This window comes from Mustela nivalis (assembly GCF_964662115.1).
Source record: "Mustela nivalis genome assembly, chromosome: 4".
NCBI lineage: Eukaryota > Metazoa > Chordata > Mammalia > Carnivora > Mustelidae > Mustela > Mustela nivalis.
In genome coordinates this window covers 11,851,202-11,876,637 of record NC_139023.1, presented here as the reverse complement: position 1 = coordinate 11,876,637, position 25,436 = coordinate 11,851,202, and the positions used below count along the sequence as shown (strand labels likewise).

Genomic DNA, 25,436 nt, shown 5'->3' with positions numbered 1-25,436 from the left:
GTTATGCCAGTTTGCTTTCTTATTAACAATGCACAAGAGTTCCTTTTTGTCTACATCCTTGTCAACAATTTTTTCTTGTGGTTTTGATTTTAGCCATTCTGACACCTATGAAATGATACGTCACCTCACCTGGTTTTGATTTTCATTTCTTTGATGATGAATGATGTTGAACATCTTTTTATATGTCTGTTTACCATCTGTATGTCTTCTTTGGAAAAACGTCTATTCATGTCTTCTGCCCATTTTTTAATTGGGTGATTTGTTTCAGGGGTGTTGAGTTGTATAAGGGCTTCCTATATTTTGAATACTAACCCTTTACTGGATATATCACTTGCAAATACATTCTCCTGTTCAATAAGTTGTCTTTTAGTTTTGTTGATTGCTTCCTTCACTGTTCAGAAGCTTTTTATTTTGATGTAGTCCTAATAGTTTATTTTTGCTTTTGTTTCCATTGTCTTAGGAGACATATCTAGAAAAATGTTGCTATGACCAATGTCAGAGAAATTACTACCTGTGTTCTCCTCTAGGACTGTTATGGCTTCAGGTCTCACATTTGGACCTTTAATTGTACATGGAAAACTTTAATGCACTGATGAAAGAAATTAGACACAAATAAAGGGAAAGATATATTGTGTCCAGGATCATACAAATTAATATTGTTAAAATGTCCATACTACCCAAAACAATCACTCTCCTAAAGTAATCTTTATTAAGGTTCCAATGGTATTTTTTTACAGAAATAGAAAATAAATTCCCTAAAATTTATATGGAACCACAAAAAATCCTGAATAGTCAAAATAATCCCCAAAAAAGGTCAAAGCTGAAGGCCGCACACTTCCTGATTTTAAACTATATTTAAAAGTTACAGTAATTAAAATTATATGACACTGACATAAAACAGACACATAGATCATTAGATCAGAATTGAGAACTCAGAAATAAACCCATGCATATATGGTTAACTAATATTTGGCAAGGAAATGAATAATACTCAATAGAGAAAAGATAGTCTCTTCAATAAATGAAGTTAGGAAAACTAGATATTCTTAGGCCAAAGAATGAAATTCGATCTCTATCTTACACCACTCACAAAATGGTAAAAATGGTAAGACCTGAAACCATAAAATTCCTAGAAGAAAACATAGGATCAAAGTGTCTTAATAACCCATTGGTTTGACAATGATTTTATGAATGTGACACCCCAACCACAAAACACAAGGGTAAAAATAAACAAGTGTTACCATATCAAACTCAAAAGCTCCTGCACAGAAAAAGAAACAATGTAAAAATTTAACCTACAGAATGGGAGAAGATATTTGCAAACCACATATCTGATAAGGTTAATATTCAAAATAAGTATGAGACTCACAGCAGAAGACCCCAAATAGTCTAATTAAAAAATGGGAAGAAGAGGGAGGAGGAGTCAAGATGGCGGAGACTGCTTCAGCTAGCCGGAGATCAGCTAGATAGCTTATCTAAAGATTGCAAACACCTGAAAATCCATCCGCAGATGGAAGACAAGAAGAACAGCAATTCTGGAAACAGAAAAACAACCACTTTCTGAAAGGTAGGACCGGCAGAGACGTGAATCCAAAGCGACGGGAAGATAGACCCGGGGGGAGGGGCTGGCTCCCGGCAAGCGGCGGAGCAACCGCGCACAAAATCAGGACTTTTAAAAGTCTGTTCCGCTGAGGGACATCGCTCCAGAGGCTACCCGGGGCAAAGCCCACACGGGGTCAGCGTGGCCTCAGGTCCCGCAGGGTCACAGAAGGATCGGGGGTGTCTGAGTGTCGCAGAGCTTGCAGGTATTGGAACGGGAAAGCCGGCTACAGAGACAGAGCCGACAGTAAGCTCACAGCTCGGTGTTACCTTGAACCGGTCGCAGGCTCGGTGAGCTCGGAGCGCGGCCGGAGGTCAGGCAGACGGGAGTAACTGAGCGCGGATCTCTGAGGGCGCACTGAGGAGTGCGGCCCTGGGCTCTCGGCTCCTCCAGGCCGGAGACCAGGAGGCCGCCATTTGTATTCCCGTCCTCCGGAACTCTACGGAAAGCGCTCAGGGAACAAAAGCTCCTGAAAGCAAACCCGAGCGGATTACTCACCCCGGCCCCTGGTAAGGGCGGTGCAATTCCGCCTGGGGCAAAGACACTTGAGAATCACTACAACAGGCCCCTCCCCCAGAAGATCAACAAGAAATCCAGCCAAGACCAAGTTCACCTACCAAGGAGTGTGGTTTCAATACCAAGGAGAGCAGCAGAATTCCAGAGGAGGAGAAAGCCAAGCACGGAACTCATGGCTTTTTCCCTGTGCTTTTTTTTTTTTAGTCTTGCAGTTAATTTAATTGTTTTCTTTTTCATTTTTTGTTTTTTTTTCTCGCTTTCGGGTAAAATTTTTTTTTAACTGTTACCTTTTTCTTTTTTAAAGATTTTTTACTAGTTTATCTAATATATATATTTTTTCTTTTTTATATTTTTCTTAGGTGTTTTCTTTTTTTTAATTCTTCTCTTTTTTTTTCTTTTTTCTTTTTTTTTTCTTTCTTCCTTTTTGAACCTCTTTTTATCCCCTTTCTCCCCCCTCACGATTTTGGATCTCTTCTAATTTGGTTAAAGCATATTTTCCTGGGGTTGTTGCCACCCTTTTAGTATTTTACTTGCCCCTTCATATACTCTTATCTGGACAAATGACAAAACAGAAAAATTCAACACAAAAAAATGAACAAGAGGCAGTACTGAACGCTAGGGACCTAATCAATACAGACATTGGTAATATGTCAGATCTAGAGTTCAGAATGACAATTCTCAAGGTTCTAGCCGGGCTCAAAAAAGGCATGGAAGATATTAGAGAAACTCTCTCGAGAGATATAAAAGCCTTTTCTGGAGAAATAAAAGAACTAAAATCTAACCAAGTTGAAATCAAAAAAGCTTTTAATGAGGTGCAATCAAAAATGGAGGCTCTCACTGCTAGGATAAATGAGGCAGAAGAAAGAATTAGTGATATAGAAAACCAAATGACAGAGAATAAAGAAGCTGAGCAAAAGAGGGACAAACAGCTACTGGACCACGAGGGGAGAATTCGAGAGATAAATGACACCATAAGACGAAACAACATTAGAATAATTGGGATTCCAGAAGAAGAAGAAAGAGAGAGGGGAGCAGAAGGTATACTGGAGAGAATTATTGGGGAGAATTTCCCCAATATGGCAAAGGGAACGAGCATCAAAATTCAGGAGGTTCAGAGAACGCCCCTCAAAATCAATAAGTTTTGCAGGAAATGCAAATCAAAACCACAATGAGTTATCATCTCACACTTGTTAAAATGGTTGTTATAAAAAAGACAAGTGATAAGTGTTGGCAAAGCTGTTGAGGAAAGTGTTTGTAAAGCTATGCACTGTTGATGGGAATATAAACTGATGCAGCCATTGTGGGAAACAGTATAGAGGTTCCTCAGAAAATTAAAAGAATGATACTGTATAAACCAGCAATTTCACTTCTAGGTATATATCCAAAGGAAATGATACTGACTTGGAAAGACATTTACACTCGCATGGTTATTGCAGCATTCTTACAACAGAATGGAAACAACTGGAGTGTCCATTGTCAGATGAATGAAAAAGTTGTGATATACGTAACACACAATGGGACAGAAATTAGCTATGAGAAATAAGGGAAACCTCCCATTTTCAACAACATGGATGAACCTTGGGAGTGTTATGCTAAGTGAAGCAAATCAAACAGAGAAAGACAAATTCTGTCTGATCTCACCTGTATATGGAAACTAAAGAATGCTGAACTTATCAGAGAGTAAAATGGTGGTTTCCAGGGGTGGAAGTTGAGAGGTGGAGGAAATGGGTGAAGGTGATCAAGGTGTAAAAACTTCCAGTTACAAGATAAATAAGTTCTGGAGATATACTGTACAACATCATGGCTATAGTTAACAGAACTCTATATCTGAAAGTTGCTAAAACAGTAAATTCTACCACACACACAACACACATACACACAAAACTGTAGTTATATGAGGTGATAGACGTGTTAACTAACTTTATTGTTGTAGTCATTTCACAATATATTCATCTATCAAATAATTACTTTATACACAAATTTGCACAGTAGTATATGTCAATTATATCTAAGTAAATCTGGAGAAAAAAGAACAGAAAATTGTACTAAACCTTAAAATAGCAAAAATAAAAAAGTTTTAGAAGTGTTACAAGCACAAAAAAGAAGTGAAACAAAGGTTATTTTCATGAACTGTCTACAATATGGGTCTCAAATCTTCAAGAGATTGCACAAAAATGTAATATTTTTTATTCTCTTTCTATCCAGCCTTTCATCTATGAATAAAAATGTATCCAGCAAAATATTAATGATTTATACAAAAATGATTGTAAAATCATTCCAGAAATAATTCAGTAATAGGAAATCTATTCATATAATTCATCTATTAACTTGCCTAGAAAATCAAATAATTCTTGCCATAGGTGGAAAAAGAAGTTGACAAAACTTGATACAGTTCTGATTTACAAAAGAAAATGCTAACTGTAATAGTAATTAAGTAATTGATATTTTCTTCACATGGCTCATAAACAAGCAAGTTAATTAATGAATAAAATTTAGTCATTTCAACTAAATTTGAAAATAAAAGATGAAGGCAACTATCTTCATTATTATTAAATAAGTCTGATTTTATCAGAAGTAAAATTAGACAAGAGAAGGTGACCAGTGACTTAAGAATTACAAAGGGAGATGTAACTTATTTCTAGTATCAGTTTAATGAACATGTATCTGGATAACTACTGTAAAGCATAGGATAATATGGACAAATACCAGGATATGAAATTGAAATTGAATGGTAACTAGAATTTATGTATACAAACTATGACTAATGGAAAAGAAAAGGAAGAGGGAACCCATTTATAAGGCCAACAACAAAACAAATCAGTTGGCTGAAATTTAACAACAAATCTGTAAAACCTATGTAAGAAACATTGGTAAACACTCCAAAAGACCCACGGATGATTCTTTTAAAATAATAATATATCCTTGGAATGGTGACAATTAAAATTTTAAATTTAAATTTAAAATTGGTCAATTTAAACCAAATATTAACTTTATAAACATATATTTTTATCCCCAGGGGTACAGGTCTGTGCTTAGCAAATTTTAACTTTAAATTAAAATTTAAATTCGGTCAGTTTAAACCAAATAGTTGCACTTAACTGTATGCCAATGCAAATAACTCTAGTCTTTTCCTCCTCAAGAGCTAGTTAAAATTATTTCTATAATACTATAAGCAAGCAGGAGAGGCCAAGGGTACTCAGGATTTGTATGTCATTCCCTAAAGACAAAACTCAGGACCACACAATTCTCTGTGACAAAAGAGACAGTTTGCACCAAAATATTTAAAGATTTTTTAACTTGAAAAACAAAAGAAAAAGTCTATAAATTGAAATAATAATGTTGAAATAATGTCACAGCAGTGCCTTCAAGAAAGTTGGGTGAGAGAATGCTCACAGGAAATACCAGCTTACCAAGCAAACAATGGGAGATGAGCAGATTTGTTTTTTTCTTTTCCCTATCTGTGACTTCTCAAATTAAAATCCTGGAAATTATGGACTGGTCATTATTGCTGGGAATGTGAATTTCTTTATGTAGTGGATTCAATATACATAGGGTCTTCTCTGGTTCAGTTACATATTTGGTGATTTTATCAAAGTCGCTTAATCTTTCTGAATTTTGACGGCTCCAAGGTAAGAGATAAGGATCATTTTCGGCTTGTGTATTGGATTAGTAATAATGTATGCATTGTACCAATGAAAGCTCTTCATAGGTGTATAGTTAAAAGTAGCTATTTACTAAGTTAATAACAAAAATGGTACAATTAGCAAGGGCATTGGCTGCAGAATCACTGAATAGAGCTAGATCATAGCTGCTTGATGAAGCACAAACTGAACATGAGTGACAATGTAATCATGTTACTTTTAGAGTTAAATTTATTAGAGAATGAATTTTAAAAGCCCACAAAAGGAAAATGGAAACGAATCAGACTGAAGAACAAAAACTAAGTGGTAGGAATTATTGACTTTAAAAAGGTCTGGAGAGCAGCTTTTTTAGAAAAAGGATCCCAGAAATTGTTAGATGTGCTGGTTAAAGAAATATATACATTTGACCAAACAAATCACACTGTGTACCTAATGCATTTCCTTTCACCATGGATAAATTAGCTCCTAATCTTTTTATAAAAACGAGATGACTCTACACATCAATAGCATGGCTATAATTTTTTCAAAACGCAAAAAGATAATAAATACTAAGTGTTAGTGAGAATGAAGAACAATGGGAATCCTAGTAAATGGCTGATGGAATTATTGATTGGCACAAGCAACTTGAGAAACTGGATGTTAGCAGTATGTATTAAAATGAAATAAATGCATACTCTATCACCTAGAATGACACAAGCATATTTACCAAAAGACATGTACAAGAATGTTCATAGCAATGCTTATCATAAATAGCCAAGACCAGGATAGTCTACACGTTTATCAACAGCAAAATGGATAAATAAAATGTAGTATGTTAATTCAATAGAATCTACATAACTCTGAGAATGAACAAACTATACCTCTATGCAACAACTTGGGTGAATATAAAAAACATTCACCAAAAGAAACAAAATACAAAAGAGTACACAATGTGTGGTTCATTTATACAAAGTTAAAAATCAGGCAAAATTAATCTGTAGTTTTAGAAGTCAAGTGATTATTTTCAGGAGTTGTAGGGACTGGTGTGAGGAGAAAGAGGCACTATGGGAATAATTTTTTGTTTCTTGATTTGGGTGCTGGTTGCATGGGTAAGTTCGCGCTGTGAAACTTCAGTAAGCTATAAAATTAGGATTTAGGTCTTACTTCAAAAGATAGGTTACACAGAATTTTAAAAACCTTACAGCACTGACCCCAGGAAAACTGCATGTGAGAAGGAATTAGAAGCCTTATGTGAAGGCATGTCCTATTGCTGTAGTGAAGGCAAGTCCCAAATCCTATCCACATTAGAACTAGCTATGTGCCAGTCAGCAGATCGCTCAGAGGCTGGAGAGCTCGAGTCCAGTACAATTTGAAGGTACCTTGCAGAACGCTGGGCTTGAACAAGAGTAATTAGAGATTCACTCCCTTATATGAATAGTAATGATTGCCATATTTCCAGATAGGCCTGCTCCATTAGGTGTGAGAAGCACATTTAAAATTGAATTATGAATTTTATTTGCTTCATCCAAAGAATTTAAGATCTCCATGGCAAGCAAAACAGGATTTTTAACCAGTGCAGTTAGATTATTTTCTTCTAACTTATTTATTTCCTTTAATATAGATATTTGGGATTTTTCTTAACCACACTTAAACATGCTATTTTTCTGGTTGATTTTTCCCAGAGAAATAAAGAATAAATATGGAGATGGAAACTCCCCTGAGGTCTGATGTTATTAAATTTCCTGTGTTCTCCTCTGTTTGCTAATAATATCAAATGGAAGGTACCTGACCTACTTCACTCTCAGTTTACAGCTACCAGGTGTCCTTAATACTTTAAGACTGTAATTGCAATCAAAGACAAATTGGATTATTATATTCCCAAAACTTCAATTTGAAATAAAATATGCAAGACAATTATTAGTTCAAGTATGTTGAGTAACATGAGGACATGAGGAGTATAAAGGATTAAAATAAATATGATATCTAATTTCTCAGCACGTAGGATTTCTGAAACTAGGTCATGATCCTGTGAAAATGAGAAGACAAGAACATTCTGTTTTACAAAGGCTTTCCATACATTATATAATTTGGAGTTAGTACATTCCAGAGGCTCTTTATTCTTTGCTTATCTGTACTGACTACTTAGTAAGCTTCAAACCCTGGGCTTTTGTCATTTCAGAGTTCTTATGTAGTTTGCTGTAAACAACATTTAACACAAGTACAATTCCTTATAACTGACATAGCATACCCATATACCATATGACCATCCCAAAGAGTGCAGTAGAATAATTGCCCCCTTTTAAAAATGTAGAAATGTTGTGACTCAGAGTTTAAATCACTTGCCTGAAATTACACAGCAAATGGAACTTGAACCCAGATGCTCATGTGCTTTCCAAGAACCTTCACTATCTTACTTTTTGTAATCCTCTTAAGGAATAGAGACTGTTATCTCACTCAATACCTGCAGTAGTTGGTATGTGGGCATCTATGGGCAGACACAACTATTATAGGACAGATTTCAAATGTGTTGGGAAAAAAAAATCTAAATTTAAATCAAAATATGTCATTGAGGCTTATGAAATTTGGAGTCCAAAGAAAAATAAAATATAGTTAAGTGACATTATAATGAGTATAAAAACACATTTTACTTTCAAAATTCATGTCTTTAAATGTATCTACAAATTTTAATTATCTTGCATATGCTTTATTTACATATGTGTGGTATGTTTAACATTTTCCCTCTAGACAACTTCATGAAGAAATTTAAAAGTTTAAGTGATGAAAAATCAGGTGAAGAATATTCCAAAATCCAGGAAAGAAAAAATATATACACAAATTCTGCTTGTGAAATGTAAGATTAAGGTCACGACACAGTGAGGCTATTCCTGCTTCTATGGCTTGCCACAGATCCTTCCATTTGCCCTTATGGATGTCTATAATGCTTTTCCTCCAGGGATCCCAGTGGCTCTCACACTCACTGCCCTCAGGTCTTCATTTGAATGTCACCATTTGAGACCTTCCCTAGCCACTGTATTTAAAAGTGTAACCCTCTTCCTCTTATTTTACTACATAGCATATATGCATAGCATATACACTACTGTGATAGACCCTATGTAGTAAAAAAATCAAAAAGATTTTGATCCGTTTTGTCAACTGTACCTAGAAAAGTGGCAGGTAAGGAGTTGGTGTTCAGTGAGTACTTTTATTTTTATACAAAGAAAGCATAGAAGAAAGGGAAGGGAGGGAGAGAAGAGGGGAAGGAGAAAAACAGGAAAATTAAGAGTGGGAGGGAGGCGGGCTGAAAGGTATGTAAAGGACAGCATTTTGTATATGATCTTTGTGAGAAAGTACCATTGGTAGCATCAACGGTTAATTTCCGCTGTTAATTAATATACCTGGTGCTTACGACTAATAAATCTAAAGAAAAAACAAAAAAACTTCAGGAGAGAAGAAAATAGAAAAATGAAGGAAGGTTCATGAGAATCAGAAAGATAAACAACCGTCCGGAGCTGTTTGCATAATTTACTTGATCCTCATAGGAATGTGTGAGGCAAGGAAACTTGAGGATTACCCAAGGATACAGAGAAATTAAGCTGGTCTAACACCCAACACCCGAGGAGCCTCAGGACAGGGAGATAGTGAGAAATGGGGGAGGTTCTAAACAGGTTTCTAATGCTTAATCCTAGGCTTATGAAGTTTTCTGCAGACAAAGAAAAGAATGAGGAATGAAGGAGGGAAAGGAAATCATGCGGCTTCAAAACGTTTGCCAGGTATTTTTTCGCAGTACCGTAATTCATCCAAGTAAAGGCACTTTCGTTTATATTTGAAGACTGATTTACTCATTGTCTAAATCCATATTTAGACAAGTTTATTTGCAGTGAAGCACTATCATTAATATTAATACCACCATTACACTTTTAAGAAATTTATCCAAAAAGACTCATCTTGTATGAGACTATTATCTATAGTAAGTATATTTACCTTAGCCTGGCATGTGCGGTGGGACAGAAACCATGTACTGTTTTACTAACAAGAATAAATGGGGTATCTGGAGACATTAATAAGAGAATATTTTAGAGACTTACCTAGAACTTTGCTGTAGTATGCATTCCATTCTCCCCAGTAGGACTGAAATATGTAGTCTTGCAGAGGATAAGAGATAGTATTTTTAACCCTCTCACCAAAGGTCATCTGGTCAGTGAGCTCTGACAAAGCTGCGGGTACATAGGAGGCAGGTGCTGGGATTTTCCCACAATGTCTCTCAACTGTGGAGGCTGGAGAGAACCTCAATGTGTATACAAATGGAATTCCTAATTTCAGAGCAACCAGATCCCCACAGATAGTTACTGGATCTGCTACTAACACATCAAAACTACCTTTCTGAAGTCTTGCCATTAACTTGGGATTGTTTAATACTCCATCACAGATTTGTATATTGATTCGAAAAAAAGTATCTAGAAGATTTCCTAGTTCCTTATAGAAAGTCCAGAGTGTGAGAGGAGTTGGTCTGTGGTCCATCCACAGCATTATCATATGTTCAATTAAGGAATCTATATTGCTGTTCGTATAGGAGACAGGTATCACCTCAAAATTCACGGGAGAATCAGGATTAGAGTTGATTAATAGAGTTGTTGATGAAGCCAGTACAGTCACATTGTGATTTCTTTGAATCAGCTCTTCTAGAATGATCTCAATATTTAACCAATGACTACCATCCGTTGGCCAAATTAGCACATTTCCACTTAGAACAATTTGAGTCAAAGTCAAATTGAAAACCAGCAGCTGGACAAACTTCTTAGGCATGGTGATATCCATTATGAAAACCATCCTACTGTAGATCTTTTAAGATAAAAAGAAATTTTCAAAGTTTATTTAGGTAGATTATTTTTTCAAATAAATGATGTTTAATGTGATGGGTATACTCATTCATAAGTCACTTGATCTATAGATTAAAAGGAAACTAATATAATTCAAACCATTATGTGCAATAATATTATTATTCTAACAACAGAAGTAAATCAAGTCCTATTTGAAAGCAAAAGAAGTCAAGTTATGAGCCTGGTGTCTATGTACTCTGTCTGTGATAATAATTATAAATTATATATAATTATATATGTACAATTATATATAATATATATAAGTTATAAATAATTATAAAATGTGTCTTTAATTTATCTTTCCTAAAATTATGTTAAACAAAAAATTATAGCAGTTGTTACTGCTAAAACCACTATCTCAAAACTTTTAGTAACTTTGTTAGATATCTTATTACAAGGCATTTTTTAAAAAGATTTTATTTATTTATTTGAGACAGACCAAAAGTAGGCAGAGAGACAGGCAGAGAGAGAGGGGAAGGAGGGTCCCTGCTGAGCAGAGAGCCCGACGTGGGGCTGGATCCCAGGACCCTGAGATCATGACCTGAGCCGAAGGCAGAGGCTGAACCCACTGAGACACACAGGCGCCCCTCAAGGCATTTTTATATACATTGTCTAATTCAGTCCTTTCCAGAGCTTTGTGCATCATACATTACTTGCTATATTTCATAGATATTGAAATTAATATTGAGTTGCATATCCAAAAACATATTACAAAGTAGGGCAATTGAGACTATTATCATAACATCATCTGAGAATTGCTAGATTTTCACGGTCTTATGCCTCATCTTTGTAAGTTTTAGAAGCTTTGGCAATGCACAATGACAAGCATTATTATTACTTCCCCATGGCCTGTATTTAGGAAGAAAAACTAAAAACAACCTTCACTTAGAAGAGATTTTCTCAAAGAATACAAGATATTTTAAATTAATTGGATTATAGAACAAATTTTACACATTTGTCAGAGGAGAGTTTTCTTTTCTGATAAAGCATATTAATAATCATCTCCTCTTTGCAGGGAATTTTTCATTTTCTTTCATATGATATTTTCATATGCAAATCAAGAAGATAGAGTCTAGCACCACAAGAAGTCACACACTTTTTCATTCAGAGCTGTGTAGTAGCTTAAATTAGGTGGACACTAGAGTTCAATTGCCCCAGATTCAAAAACTATTCTTTTACAAGCCTTGTGACTCTGGAATATTATCTGGACCCTTTCAGCCTTGGTTTTTTTCATGCAAAAATGAGAGATAGTGATGTTATATTACTTTGTGGATTAGCAGTAATATCTGCAAAGTTGCTTTGTAAACTGCTCAGTTCAAAGCAAAAGTTTAGTAATGTAGTTTAATAAATTTGCCTGAAGTTGATCAGTAAACCAACAGGTTAGCTACAGAATGACCAGTTAGACACATCTATAATGATATCTGTCTGTTGAGATTTTTAGTAAATGCCAAACTCTATAAGGACAACCATATTTTAAAAGTTAAGGAATTCAAAGAAGCTAAGAGTTGCCATTAAAAGGAGAAAATAAGAACAAATACTGTAATTAAAAGGACAGAAATCACAAGTTAAATGTCTCCTTTTCCTGTAAGCATTTCAATGAATGGCTACAATTTGACTATGCTAATTAATTTCTCATTGTCTCTTGGACTGGGAGGTCATCCCAAAGGCCATAAAGATGTCCCAAAGATGTCTTGGAAACCATCTTTCATACTATTTTTGAAAATTTATAATCAACTCCTTAGTAAGCTTAGAGTTTTAGCTTCACATTAGAGCTTCAACTTTTTTTTAGTTCCTTGAATGCATTTAGTTAATGCATTCTTGAAAGCTTAAAAGTCGATGTACTTTCTCTTCCCCTTTGTTTTATTGCATGTTAACCGAGTATCTTTTTAGAATCTTCTTTTAGCTCAGGGTCTCGCATCAAATGCTTCACCACTTTCTTCATTGTATCCTCAGGCAAGTTTCTCAGCCTCCTTATTACAGAATGATAGAGAATGTTGGTGCCTGTTTCTTGTAGATGTGAGGACTGAATGAAAAAAAAAAAAAACTCTAATTTGTGTACATTATTTGGAACATCATCCGTGCTCAATAAACATTAACTATATATGATAAAGTAAGGACAGACTCTTTAAAAACTACCAATTTAAACAGATCTTATCACTTAGATGCACTTCCTTTCTTCTGCTTCTCAGATAATGGTCCTCTGCGGTGCCTGAGTTTTGGTGCAGGTATTCCTAACACCACAAGTTCCTCTTGTGTCAGTCATGCTCAATCTTGAGGCACATCAAAAATGATATGTTATGGGATGTCTGGGTGGCTCAGTTGGTGCCTTCAGCTCAGGTCATGATCCTAGGGTCTAAGGATCGAGTCCCGCGTCCAGCTCCTCGCTCTGCAGGGAGCCTGCTTCTCCCTCTGCCTGCTCTGCCTGCTTTCCCCCCTGCTTGTGCTCTCTCTCTTTCTCTTAAATAAATAAATAAGTAAACTCTTTTAAAAAAATGATATGTTACTAACAATGTTTTCAGTACCAAGGTTCACAAGTGACTTATTTTAAGAAATATACACACTGAAAATTCAAAATTATTTCCATAAAAATTATCACCTCCATTCCCTTTCATTGAGTGACAGTGAAGAGTGACAGTGCCCTTGAAACTGTGCATGTCCCATAGCAAATTCCTTCTTGGATGGCATGCTTATGGCTGCCATCCCACTCATGGGTCATTATGAAAAAAAGGATGCTACCAGAGGTCCTTGGAAAGATTTTAACCAAACAAAATTGATTTACATCAAAAAATAGAGGAAGAAAGGAAGGAAGAGAAGATAGAGGAGCAAGAAAAAGACTGGGAAGAAAGAAGGGGAAAAATGTCCTAAACTAACATGTAGTACTCTTTAGGTAAAGAACCCCAATACATTTTTCTCTCCTTTAAAATGACTACTGGAAATCAAGCACTTTGGGGATATACACATTCACATTTGTTTCATTTCTAGCACTTTATTTTATGTTAATTACCTTTGATCAGTGTTTAGTTCATGTAAAGATCTGAATATTACAGTCAACATTTTTTGAAGATGTGTTGTTTTTTTCTATTTAATATATTTATGGGAAAGTCTGTTATTATAGACAGCGTTAATTCTTAGAGAGTAATCATCTGACAATTCAGGTATAATAATACATTATGTATTCATATAAATCTAACATATAACGATCATTCACACAAAAAAGCTATTTGTTTCTATACTGGCCGAAGGACAAAACTGTTGATAGCAATAGGTAATGTTTATGGATTATAAATATTTTTACTAGCACTAAAATGCTACATTATTTTTTTTCTTAAATGTTTCCCCAATTTGGTGGGTTTTTTTGTTGTTAATATGTATATGAAAACAAAATTTACCTGCTTCAACTTTAAATAAATATATTTGAAATCTGTAGAAGCCTTTTCTTACTTTCAGTTAAACACAGCATTTTAAATTCTATTAGGAACAGATACCTATCCTCAGGCAACTCGCCCCAGGCAACAGTCAAATGGAAACTTTTGCCTAAAGAAACAGCAAGTTTCCTAGTGATAACAAACCAATTAAACTCCAGTTAGCAAACTTAATATAAATAAGAAATAAAACAGCAGACTTCAAAAGCTAAATCTAGGAAGAGGAAAAGTAACTGAGAATGTTTAAACCTAAAATATTCTGAATAATGGATTTACACCCGTAATTTTAAGAAAAGAGAGAAAATTTTTCTAGCAGTTTTGGTATCTGGATTTCATCTGAAAATATTTTCTCCTACTAGTCACTATATAATTTTATTTTAGCAATTGATATTTCACAACCTCAATAATCTCATCTGTGATAGTTTTCTCTTCACAAATTCATTGCAAAAATTAAGAGATATAACATGTGATGGACTTTATTACAGTGTCTAGTGCACAGGAAGAAATCAACAAATACTGTTATTGCTATCATGATTTTGAACCATGAATTTGAACCAAATACCCAAATGTTGAAATAAAAGAAATAATTTAGACATTATAATATCTGATTCCTAGCAATTAGCAGAGATTAAAGACTCATTCTCAGATTATTGCATTTCACTGCAGAAAAGTAATCTTACAGAAAGCTGTCCTACTTATTTACTCAGGTGTGACAATTTGAGACCTGAGTGGATAAAGGTTCATTGCAATGACTTTGTTTAGAGCATTTAAAAAAAAAAAAATCAAGTTATACATTGGAAAGAAGTGATTTTTAAAAGTTGGTTCCATTTATCATTCTCATTTATCATTCTACATGTACAAAGGCTTGCAAGAAAATGGATCACTCTGTCACTTCAGTACTTTTGTTTCTTACCTGGTCTTTTGAATATGAGTGTTCATTGAGTCTTCATGTCCCTGACATCAATAAGAATATCGTTCATAAAACAAACTTAAATAGTCATTTTAAGTCAAAAGAGTGTAATTTGATTAGAAACATGATATTATCAAAATCAGAGGGTAAGAAGATTTTTAGAAACTTCATTACATTCCCATGAACAAATTGTTAAGAAAGATTAGTCTCATGTCTTATGACTGGGAAAAATTGTGTGGTTTCATTACCAGTATTCACTTACAAGCACAAAACAATGGAACATGATTCTGAGACTGCCAGCATGAGGAAGGTTTATCTGGGGAATAATGTCACTAATATGAATAAGAAGCACTGTGATCATGATAATTATTATTCCAAGATTGAGGACAAGTCGTTGATAAAAACATAAGTAATGAGATAAAAATGCAAACCTATATCGTGACTAAGGTGTTACGTATACGCTCCTCTATTTCATTAACAGAGATGCTGCACATATTCAGATATCTTTGTTTATTACACCTATGAGCAGATTAGAGAGTTTTTGCAGATCCCGACAGCTTCATAAAATTGCCATTTCTTCATCATTTTTCTTCATTTTTAGAGATCCAGTTTTAGCCCTAGAATATTGACCATTCACTTCTACCTTTGTAAGCTAGTTTATAATCAATGTAGTAGCTATACTTATTTTCTCTGAATAACAGAACAGTTCAGTTTTCATTTATATCCCAGGAGGTAAACATAAATTTTTGAATTTGGGGACAAGTACTTAGCATACCCAGAGAAGATGATGAGCCAATTATAATTAACGCTTCTTTTTTTAAAATGTTTTATTTACTTATTTGACAGAGAGATCACAGGCAGGCAGAGAGGCAGACAGAGAGAGAGGGGGAAGCTGGCTCCCTGCAGAGCAGAGAGCCAGACATGGGACTGGATGCCAGGACCCTGAGATCATGACCTGAGCCAAAGTCAGAGGCATAACCCACTGAGCCACCCAGGCGCCCCACAATTAATGCTTCTTTTAATAATCCTTGCCAAAGAAACCACACTTATATGGTCAACTAAGTCATTATAAAAAGCCAAGAACACACAATGGGGAAAGGACAGCCTCTTTAATAAGTGGAAAACTGGGCAGCTACATGCAGAAGAATGAAATTGGATCACTTCCTTACACCACACACAAAGACAAACTGAAAATGATTTAAAGACTTGATCAATAAGACCTGAAACTTTAAGGTGGTCAGCTCCTTGACATCCGCCTTGGCGATGATTTTTTGGATTTGACACCAAAGATAACAAAAGAACAATAAGCAAGAGCAACTACATCAAACTAAAAAGCTTCTACATAGCAAAGAAAACCATCAACAAACGGAAAGGCAACCTGCCAAATGGGAGAAAATATTTACAAATCATACTTCTTATAAGAGATTAATATCCAAAGTATATAAAAACTCATATAACTCAATAGCAGGGAAAAAAAAAAAAAGCTAGAGAACATGAATAGAGATTTTTCCAAAGAACAAACAAATGGCCAACAGGTACATGAATAGGGGTCAATAGCACTCATCATTGGGGAAATGCAAATCAAAACCACCACAAGATATCATCTCACACCTGTTATTTATTGATTGACTTTTAAAAGTTTTTATTTAAATTCTAGTTATTTAACATATAATGTAATATTGGTTTCAGGAGTTGAATTCAGTGACTCATCACTTACATATAATACCCAGTGCTCATCACAATTTCCCTCCTTCATACCCATCACCCATTCAGCCCATCCCCTGCCCATTTCCTCTCCAGCAACCCTCAGTTTTGACTCTGTAGTTAAGAGTCTCTTATGGGTTGTTTCCTTCTCTTTTTTTCCTTTCCCCTATGTTCATTTGTTTTGTTTCTTAAATTCCACGTATGAGTGAAATCATATGGCATTTGTTTCTCTGACTCACTTCATTTACCATGATACACTCTTAACTCCATCCATGTTGATGTAAATGGCGATATTTTATTCCTTTTGATGGCTCAGTTTTATACACACACACACACACACATACATATATATATGTACATACATACACACACACACAAACACACATGCAGACATTTGGGCTCTTTCCATAATTTGGCTATTGGTTATGGTTGATAATGCTGCTAAAACATCAGGGTGCATGTGACCTTTTGAATCAGTATTTTTGTACCCTTTGGATAAAACTCAGTAGTGCATTTGCTCGTCATAGGGTAGCTCTATTTTTAACATTTTGAGAAACCTCCATACTCTTTTTCCAAAGTGGCTGTCTCATTTTCCATTACCACCAACAGTGTAAGAAAGTTCCCCTCTCCCTTCATCCCCACCAACATTTGTTGTTTCCTATGTTGTTAATGAACTCACACCTATTAGAATGGTTATAAGACAAGGTACAACAAGTATTGGCAAGGATGTGGAAACAGGGAAACCCTTGTGCACTATTGATAGGAGTATAAACGAACACAGACACTATGGAAAACAGTATAGAGATTCCTAAAAAAATTAAATAGAACCATCATATTATCCAGTAATTCTACTTCTAGACTATACCCAAAGAAAACAAAACCACTATTTCTAAGAGATAGCTATGTCCCCATGTTCATTACAGCATTATTTTTATCTACAATGGAGATTAAAATTATAAATTATAATAATTATTTATTCAATCATAAAAAAGAGAATCCTGCCATTTATGGTAATGTGGGTGGACCCCGAGGGCATTACGCTAAGTGAAATAAGTCAGAGAAAGACAAACAATGTATAATTTCATTTATATGTGGAATATGCAAAAAAACAAAACAAAACAAAACAAACAGCACCCCAACTCTGATACAGAGAACAGATTGGTGGTTGCTAGAGGTGGAGGGTAGGGGTGGGGGAAATGGATGAAGAAGGTCTAAAGGCACAAACTTCCAGTTACAACATACATAAATCCTGGGGATGTAATAAATAGCTTGGTGACTATAGTTAACACTGTATTGTAAATTCAAAAGTTGCTAAAAGAGTACCTCATAAAAGTTCTCACCACAAGGAAAGATAATGTAATTATGTCCGGTCACAAGTGTTATCTGGACTTACTGCGGTGATCATATGGTTATATATACATACATAGAATCATTATGTTTTACACCAGAAAATAATATATTATATACCAATTATAACCCCCCAAAGAAACCATCTTAATCTCTTCTTCATGCCTTTTAACATGTCCTAACCAATAAGCCATTAGCTTTTATTAATTTTTCATGATAAACAGCTAAAGCAAATTAAATGGTTTCTAGCTCCTAGACAGTATTATAAGATCCTTTTATATGTTAACTAATTTAGTCCTTATAGTAGCTCTGTTAGAGATGGGGTGAATAAATGCAGATGTAAAGAGAATTAATTGCTTCTCCATGGTCATACACTTGTAAGTGGAAATTCTTTATCAAGAGCCTGCGCTCCTGATTGCCTTACTATGGGAGTCTCGTCTGCATTATTTTTCTCCACTTACAAGCTACTTCACGAGTACATGCTCTTACCACATCTTTCCTAGAGTTATGTAGAAGCTTATAAGCTAACATCTTTTCACACCAGGTCCACATCTATCCAGATATTGTATATAAGATGCAATCTAGTTATAGTACATCCCTTTAAACTGTTCTCAGTTGTTTAGTAGACAAAAACCAAAATGCTTAGCATGACATACAAGAGACTTTGAAAATACTTATTTGAATTAACCAGTTTTGCAAGCCTGACATCTTCATTGTTCTTTCTCATACCCCCCCACCTTGCACTTTGACCTTTATAAATAAAGAATCATCAGTAATACCCAGCACACATAATACTACTTTCAGATTCCACATTGGACAGTTTCTTTCTCCACCCTGGTTTTGCAGAAAGATTCATATTAACTCTTTAAATTTTTTCTTGTGTATCACCTCAACTCTAGTTTCTCAGAATGTCACTCTCTCCTATTATATTCTGTCCAACTCTTTTATACTCTCTGTTCTTTATACATATTTTCATTACCCACATTGTTCATACTGTAAATATTCCCTCTCTTGTATGACTTCTCTGCTTGACTGAAATTCTTGAAGTCAGGATCTTCATCTTAGTCCTTTTTATAACTTCCCTACCTAGGGGGCACCTAGTAAACAGTAGGAAATATATGAACAATGAAACAATGATCAGAGATTATCCATACTCATGTAAGTTTTTAAACACACACACACATACGTCTTTATTAGTAATGGACTTATAGGAAGTCTAATCTCTTCCAGCTTTCTCTACTCACCACTGAAATTTCTAGGCAATTTCTATCATCAATGCAATATCTGAATGAGAATTCAGTCCTGTTTTAAAACTTGCTATATGTCATCCATGAAAGAACTTAGCTGGTATCTTTGAGTCCATAAAATTGGAAAACAACACACTATAGTTACAAAGCATATTGTTTTTTATCTTTCTTCCTGTTCTCAAATGATACTAATGGATAGTTTATCAATATGTGGGATTGAAAAAAAAAACTACAGGGAAATTAAGAGGTGATACAAAACTCTGTTCAAATTTGGATATTAATTTAAAAAATCACATACCCAAAGCTTCACTATAGTAGGAATCCCATGATTTCCAAAGACTGTCAAACATGTAGTCCTGTAGATGGTAGGAGATGAAATTTCTTACTCTGTCAGTGAAAGACATCTTGTCGGAGAGTTCTGATAATATAGCAGGTACATAGGAAGGAGGGAATGGTACCTTCCCACAATGCTTTTCCACTGTTGAAGCTGGAGAAAACCTCAAGGAGAACATAAATGGAATTCCCAGTTTTAAAGCTACTATATCACCACAAGGAAATACTGGATCTGATATTAGGACCTCAAATTTGCTTTTCTTCAGCTTGTCCATCAGGTTTTGGTTTTTGAGAACACCATCACAGATTTCTCTAGACAGTATGTGAAAGTCCTTGAGAACTCTAGCAATCTCCTGATAGAATCTCCAAATGGTTGAAGGAGATGGCCTATTTTCCATCCATGTCAAGACAAAGTCCTTGATGATTCCTTCTATTCTTTCTTTGCCAAAGGGCACCTTATATATTTCAAACATCAGAGATGGTTTAGAGGCCGGTGAGATGAAAAGTGCACCAGAGGCAACTAAGACAGTCACGTTATGCTCTTTTTTAATCAATTCATCTATAATTATCTTAATGTTCAGCCAATGACTCCCTTCCATTGGCCAAATCAGAACATTGCCACCAAGAGTTATTCCTAAGAGACTAATCTTAAGAGAAAACAGCAGAATGTTCTTGTTTAACATGATGTATCTTGATGTAGAAGACTTGATGAAATGTGACATAAACGAATCTCTCTGCTTTTCAAGCAAAAAGAAAAGGAAAATTATTTTTCAGTTTTGATTCAGAACAATTGATACCCTTAAGAGCCTTCTCTTGACCAAATGATATTACCCATGGTAGCACCTATTTTATGATAATTACAGGCTTGGGGTAACATGTGTCTTACTTCTCCACCTGTTGCTTTAGCTTGGGTTATGATTCTCACTCTCTGATCGTTTTCTTAAACGTGAGCCTTCAAACCTTTCATTGCATCTCATAATTGTGAAATTCTTACTATTAAATTCCTTGAAGTCACTCTATATCTTAACTCATTTTCTTAAACACGAGCCTTTAAACCTTTCATTGCATCTCATAATTGTGAAATTCTTACTATTAAATTCCTTGAAGTCACTCTATATCTTAACTCTACACTCAGTCCTGGGTATTGAAATACCAGGTTAGGTCAGAACTTGCTCAGAAATGTAGACATACCAAGGCTATAGATTTTCCAATATTTAATGCATTTAGTACAATGTCATTAGCAACAATTAAATGTTATTAGAGTAGTAATTTGTTCTTTTTTAAAAAAGATTTTATTTATTTATTTATGTATTTATTTATTGGAAAGAAAGAGAGACAGACAGAGGTAGTAAGAATGGGTACAGGGAGGAGAGGGAGAAGCATGTTCCTTACTGATCAGGGACCCTGATGCAGGGTTTGATCCCAGGACTCCGGGATCAGGATCTGAGCTGAAGGGAGACTCTTTAACACACTGAGCCACCAGGTATCCCTGTAGTAACTGGTTCTTCATAGATAAGATTATTGCAAAGAAAATATTTACAAAAATGTGAAGTATTAGCAATTAGAGAAAGTGTAATTTTTATTACTACTTTAATAATACATTTAAGAAAATATTTTTTTAATTTTTATTTTTTTTAAACACTTTATTTATTTACTTATCTGACAGAGAGACACAGCAAGAGAGGAAACACAAGCAGAGGGAGTGGGAGAGGGAGAAGCAGGCTTCCTGTGAAGCAGGGAGCCCAATGTGGGGGCTCAATCCCAGGACCCTGAGATCATGACCTGAGCAAAAGGCAAACACTTAACCTACTGAGTCACCCAGGTACCCCATTTTTAGGAAAATATTTTGTGTTAATAATCACTGAGAAAAAATTATAAATAAATGACTAAACTGTTTTGTAAGTATATATGTTAATGTTACTAATCAATAGGAGGTCTTTGAGGAGAATTGCTAATTCAACCTTTCTTCTGTGTAAAGTGCCGTTCAAAAGCCAGCTGGTCTGTGTGAGGAGCAACTATGAGATATTTAGACCAAACCTTTCATAATTTCTAGTATTAATTAAGCCCTTACTGTGTGTCAGACATTGTGCAAAGTGTGTTACATGTTAAGTTCATTTATTTCTCACTAAAAAAAAAAGATTCAATGAAATAGATCCTATATTCTCACATCAAAGAAGAAACCATTGCTCAAAGAAGTTTAGTAATTTGCCAAAGTAGAATAAGAAAAAAAATGGTAGTAGTAGTCTTTAGGCTCTTTGGCTCCCAGAGTCTACTGTATTAATCACTAGGATTCATTGTCCTATCAGAGTCTATCATGTCTCCTTACCAGTTGTAAGGAGTCTACCCCTATAAACCATAAAGTACCCCAAACATGCTGACACATATAAAATGCACACTATAAGTTTGTGTATCATGAGAGACTATGGACTCTGAAAAACAATCTGAGGGGTTTGAAGTGGCGGGGGTGTGGGAGGTTGGGGTACCAGGTGGTGGGTATTATAGAGGGCACGGATTGCATGGAGCACTGGGTGTGGTGAAAAAATAATGAATACTGTTTTTCTGAAAATAAATAAATTGAAAAAATTTAAAAAAAAAGTTTGTGTAACTCACACTGGGTAATGTAGGACAAATCAGGAGTAAAATAATCTCTGAAAATTGTGCATATGTATGCATATGTCCATGTATACATGGAGTTTTTTTTTTTTTAATAGACCTGTTGAAATTAGAAATCTTGTATTTTTTAGTGATGTTTTTTCTGAGCTCCCCTATCACCAAAGATAATCTATAGTGAAACCCTGATTGCTTCTTTAAAATAGTTACTAACTTTTACAAAGTACTATTCAGAGTTCGGCAGAGTAATCATATAGTTCATGGTATGGATTTCAATTCAAGGCTCCATATACTAAAATGTTATAGTATGCACAAAATTTCTGGCTGCTCGTGTCAGCCTGATTCAGAGTTACTTGCCAGGATACTTTAAAACAGTTGTTGTGACTCACTAGAATGAAGCACTAGTAACAATTGACTATTATTACACTCATTTTATTCACTACAAGAGAAAAGATTCAGTTTTAAGCAATTAAAATATAGTCTTTGTTCAGTTTATTTGGGTTTATTGGGTGCCTACTAGACAGAAAACTCACAGCTAAGTGAAAGATGAACCAAAGAGATAATTCTTACATCTATTTTATGCTCTCAGTGGAGATAATTACATATGTAACTACAGTAAAAATCAGCATAGTATTAAGTCAGCATGATAATATAAGAATTTAGGTATTAGGTGAGTGCTGTGAAGTGTGTAAACCTGGTGATTCACAGACCTGTACCCCTGGGTATAAAAATATATGTTTATAAAAAATTAAAAATTAATAAAAAAAGAATCAAAAACAAAGAATTTTAATTTAGCATTAAGCTACTTAATATTGATGAGACCCACTTTTCTCATCTATCAAATAGAAATTAGAAACAATCCAAAAGGCTTTTATGAGTATTAAATAATACAAGATAAATAATAAAACATTCATTAATATATAAAATGCATAACTATTCAATAACTACTACAAATTATGTAATAATATAAACAGTATATAAGATAAAAATTATATTTAAATGAATAAAATAATATTGATTAATCTACAAGCATAGTGCCAAAATAAAAGACATATTTAAAATCTATTGTCTTCCTCATTTAATTCTTTCTCCTAACTAGAGAAAATGACAGGTGCCTTCAGATGAAATGACACAGGTAAAAACCATCACAGCTCTTAAAGAGATTGCTTTCTGTTGTTTGGAAGTTGAAGGTGGGGGGTAAAGATAGGAAAGTTTTCATTACAGATGTGGTATTTGATGCTTATCTTGGAGTTTGAAGTGACTGGACATGAGTGATGAGCGATGTGCATTATGGAAACCAGTGTTATATCATAAATAAACTTTGGTTTTTAAGAAAGGACCTCAATAATGGAATAGTATTGAGAAACTTCTCAAACTATTGAAGTTTAATTTTTGATTTATGTTCTTAAATTTAATAGAAAGCTAAATGAAGAAATTATATGGGCTATAAAGACTTAAACAGGTTGTTTTCTGAAAACTAAAAACGTGATTTTAATTATTCTGACCCTAGGATCACAGAAATGGTAATCTACTCTCTCCAAAAAATTTTTGGAGACTATAGCTAACAATATGACTAATGTATTAATGGAATCTGATGAGTTCAAAGGAAAAGCTAATGTAATTAAAAAGAAGTTACTATATACAAATATTTTTATCCTAGGTCATGATAATAAAAGATGCTTCAATTAACTGAACAAAAAGGGGGCATACATAGTATTTACATTATTGGTTATTGCTTTTACGTCAGGATTTTCTTTACAGAAACTTTAAATATCCCTTTTTAAATAAATAAATTTGACTTTGCATAAAGCTTATTTGATATATATAAATTTAGAATATATAAATATAAAACATATAGACATAAAAAATCCATTACACAACATTAAGAAATAAAATACCCACCAAATAATGACATATTGATTCTTATTATACCGTGCTCTCTTAAAGACTATAGTAGTCACTTGTGAGAATCATTTTTGTATTTTTTGAATACTCTCTGTATTCACTTTATGTGTTAGCTAGTGAAGGACCAAATGAATTTTCCACTGTAGGAACTAAAGGTAATAGATAAACCTTTAAAGAGGACAGTGAGCCAGCATCTGTGTGTCTCAGTTGGTTAAGTGTTTGCCTTCTGCTTGGGTCATGATCCCAGGTCCTGCGGTTGAGCCTGGCATTGGGCTCCTTGTTCATCGGGGGGTTTGCTTCTCCCTCTGCCCCTCCCCCTGCTTATGCTCTCTCTTTCAAATAAATAAGTAAAATCTTTAAAACATAAAAATTAAAGAAGCCAATGAGCTCACACTGGGATAAAGCATTCACCTTACTGCTCAATAGAACAGTTCCCTCAATATCAAATTATTCTTAAGTATAACACCTGGTGGGGGGAACCCAAATTATTTAAAAATAGAAATACTTTTTTAAAGTAATGAAACAAGCTAAAATTTAACCCACAACCTTGTAATGATTGATATTTCTTTTAGAAGAAAATATAAATCCAAATATACATCATACATTGCTTTTATATTACTTGTCATAAGGTTTTTAAATTTCTTACCTGAAGTTTTCAGCCAGAACCTTAATAACACTCATTTGCTATTTGAAAGTTGAATTTAAATAGATGCTAGTTGGGTAAACATAATATGGTGAGAAATGTGATCTTAAAGAAGAGATTGAACAGACTTGTTTACTCACATTCCACTTCCATTACATTATTAAGTAGATTAACCTGGTGTTAATGGTGTTCCCTTCTATTGGTTTTCTGGCAACTATTTGCATGAAGCATTGCCTTTGCAGCCCTTCACCCTCCCCCACCCAACCAAGTATGTCTGGATATATATGAAATAATGACTGGTAATAGTTAATAATCATTGATTATTAATAAGAATTATGGTAAATACCTCCCATTCCCATGCAACATAAAATTATTCTTGTCACTACTAATTATGAAAATAATTTTTTTTAATTGAGTTCTTTTTTTCCTGATTTGTGTAATGATCAGAGGGGATTATGTTAATTCACACAGCAGTAGCTATACCAGAACTGAATTTCTCTGTATAAGGAAGAAACATCTCAGAAAAATTCTGGTGTTCTTATTGAGCTTTGCATTTATTTATTTATTTTTTTAATTTTTATTATTTGACAGAGAGAGACACAGTGAGACCAGGAACACAAGCAGAGGGAGTGGGAGATGGAGAAGCAGCCTTCCCACAGCAGGGAGCCTGATGCGGGGTTGGAACCCGATGTGGAGCTCCAT

The 25,436-nt window shown here is 34.5% G+C and overlaps 1 protein-coding gene across 6 annotated transcripts in view; it reads right to left on the bottom strand.

Moving 5' to 3' along the window:
- Positions 1-24,770, bottom strand: part of UGT2A2 (UDP glucuronosyltransferase family 2 member A2) — a 67,870-nt gene extending 43,100 nt beyond the window's left edge. The window contains exons 1-2 of one of the 6 annotated variants that reach the window (XM_082726364.1): positions 24,738-24,770; positions 19,542-20,313 (exon numbers count right to left, since the gene is read on the bottom strand). In XM_082726364.1, the coding sequence (XP_082582490.1) occupies positions 19,542-20,298 (757 nt within the window). In that variant the 5' untranslated portion in view covers positions 20,299-20,313; positions 24,738-24,770. Of the gene's footprint in view, positions 1-9,821; positions 10,576-12,749; positions 13,067-14,948; positions 15,003-19,541; positions 20,314-24,737 lie in introns of those variants that run through there. The other 5 variants (XM_082726366.1, XM_082726369.1, XM_082726365.1 and 2 more) reach the window with 5 other exon arrangements.
- Between the last annotated feature and the right edge of the window lie 666 nt (positions 24,771-25,436).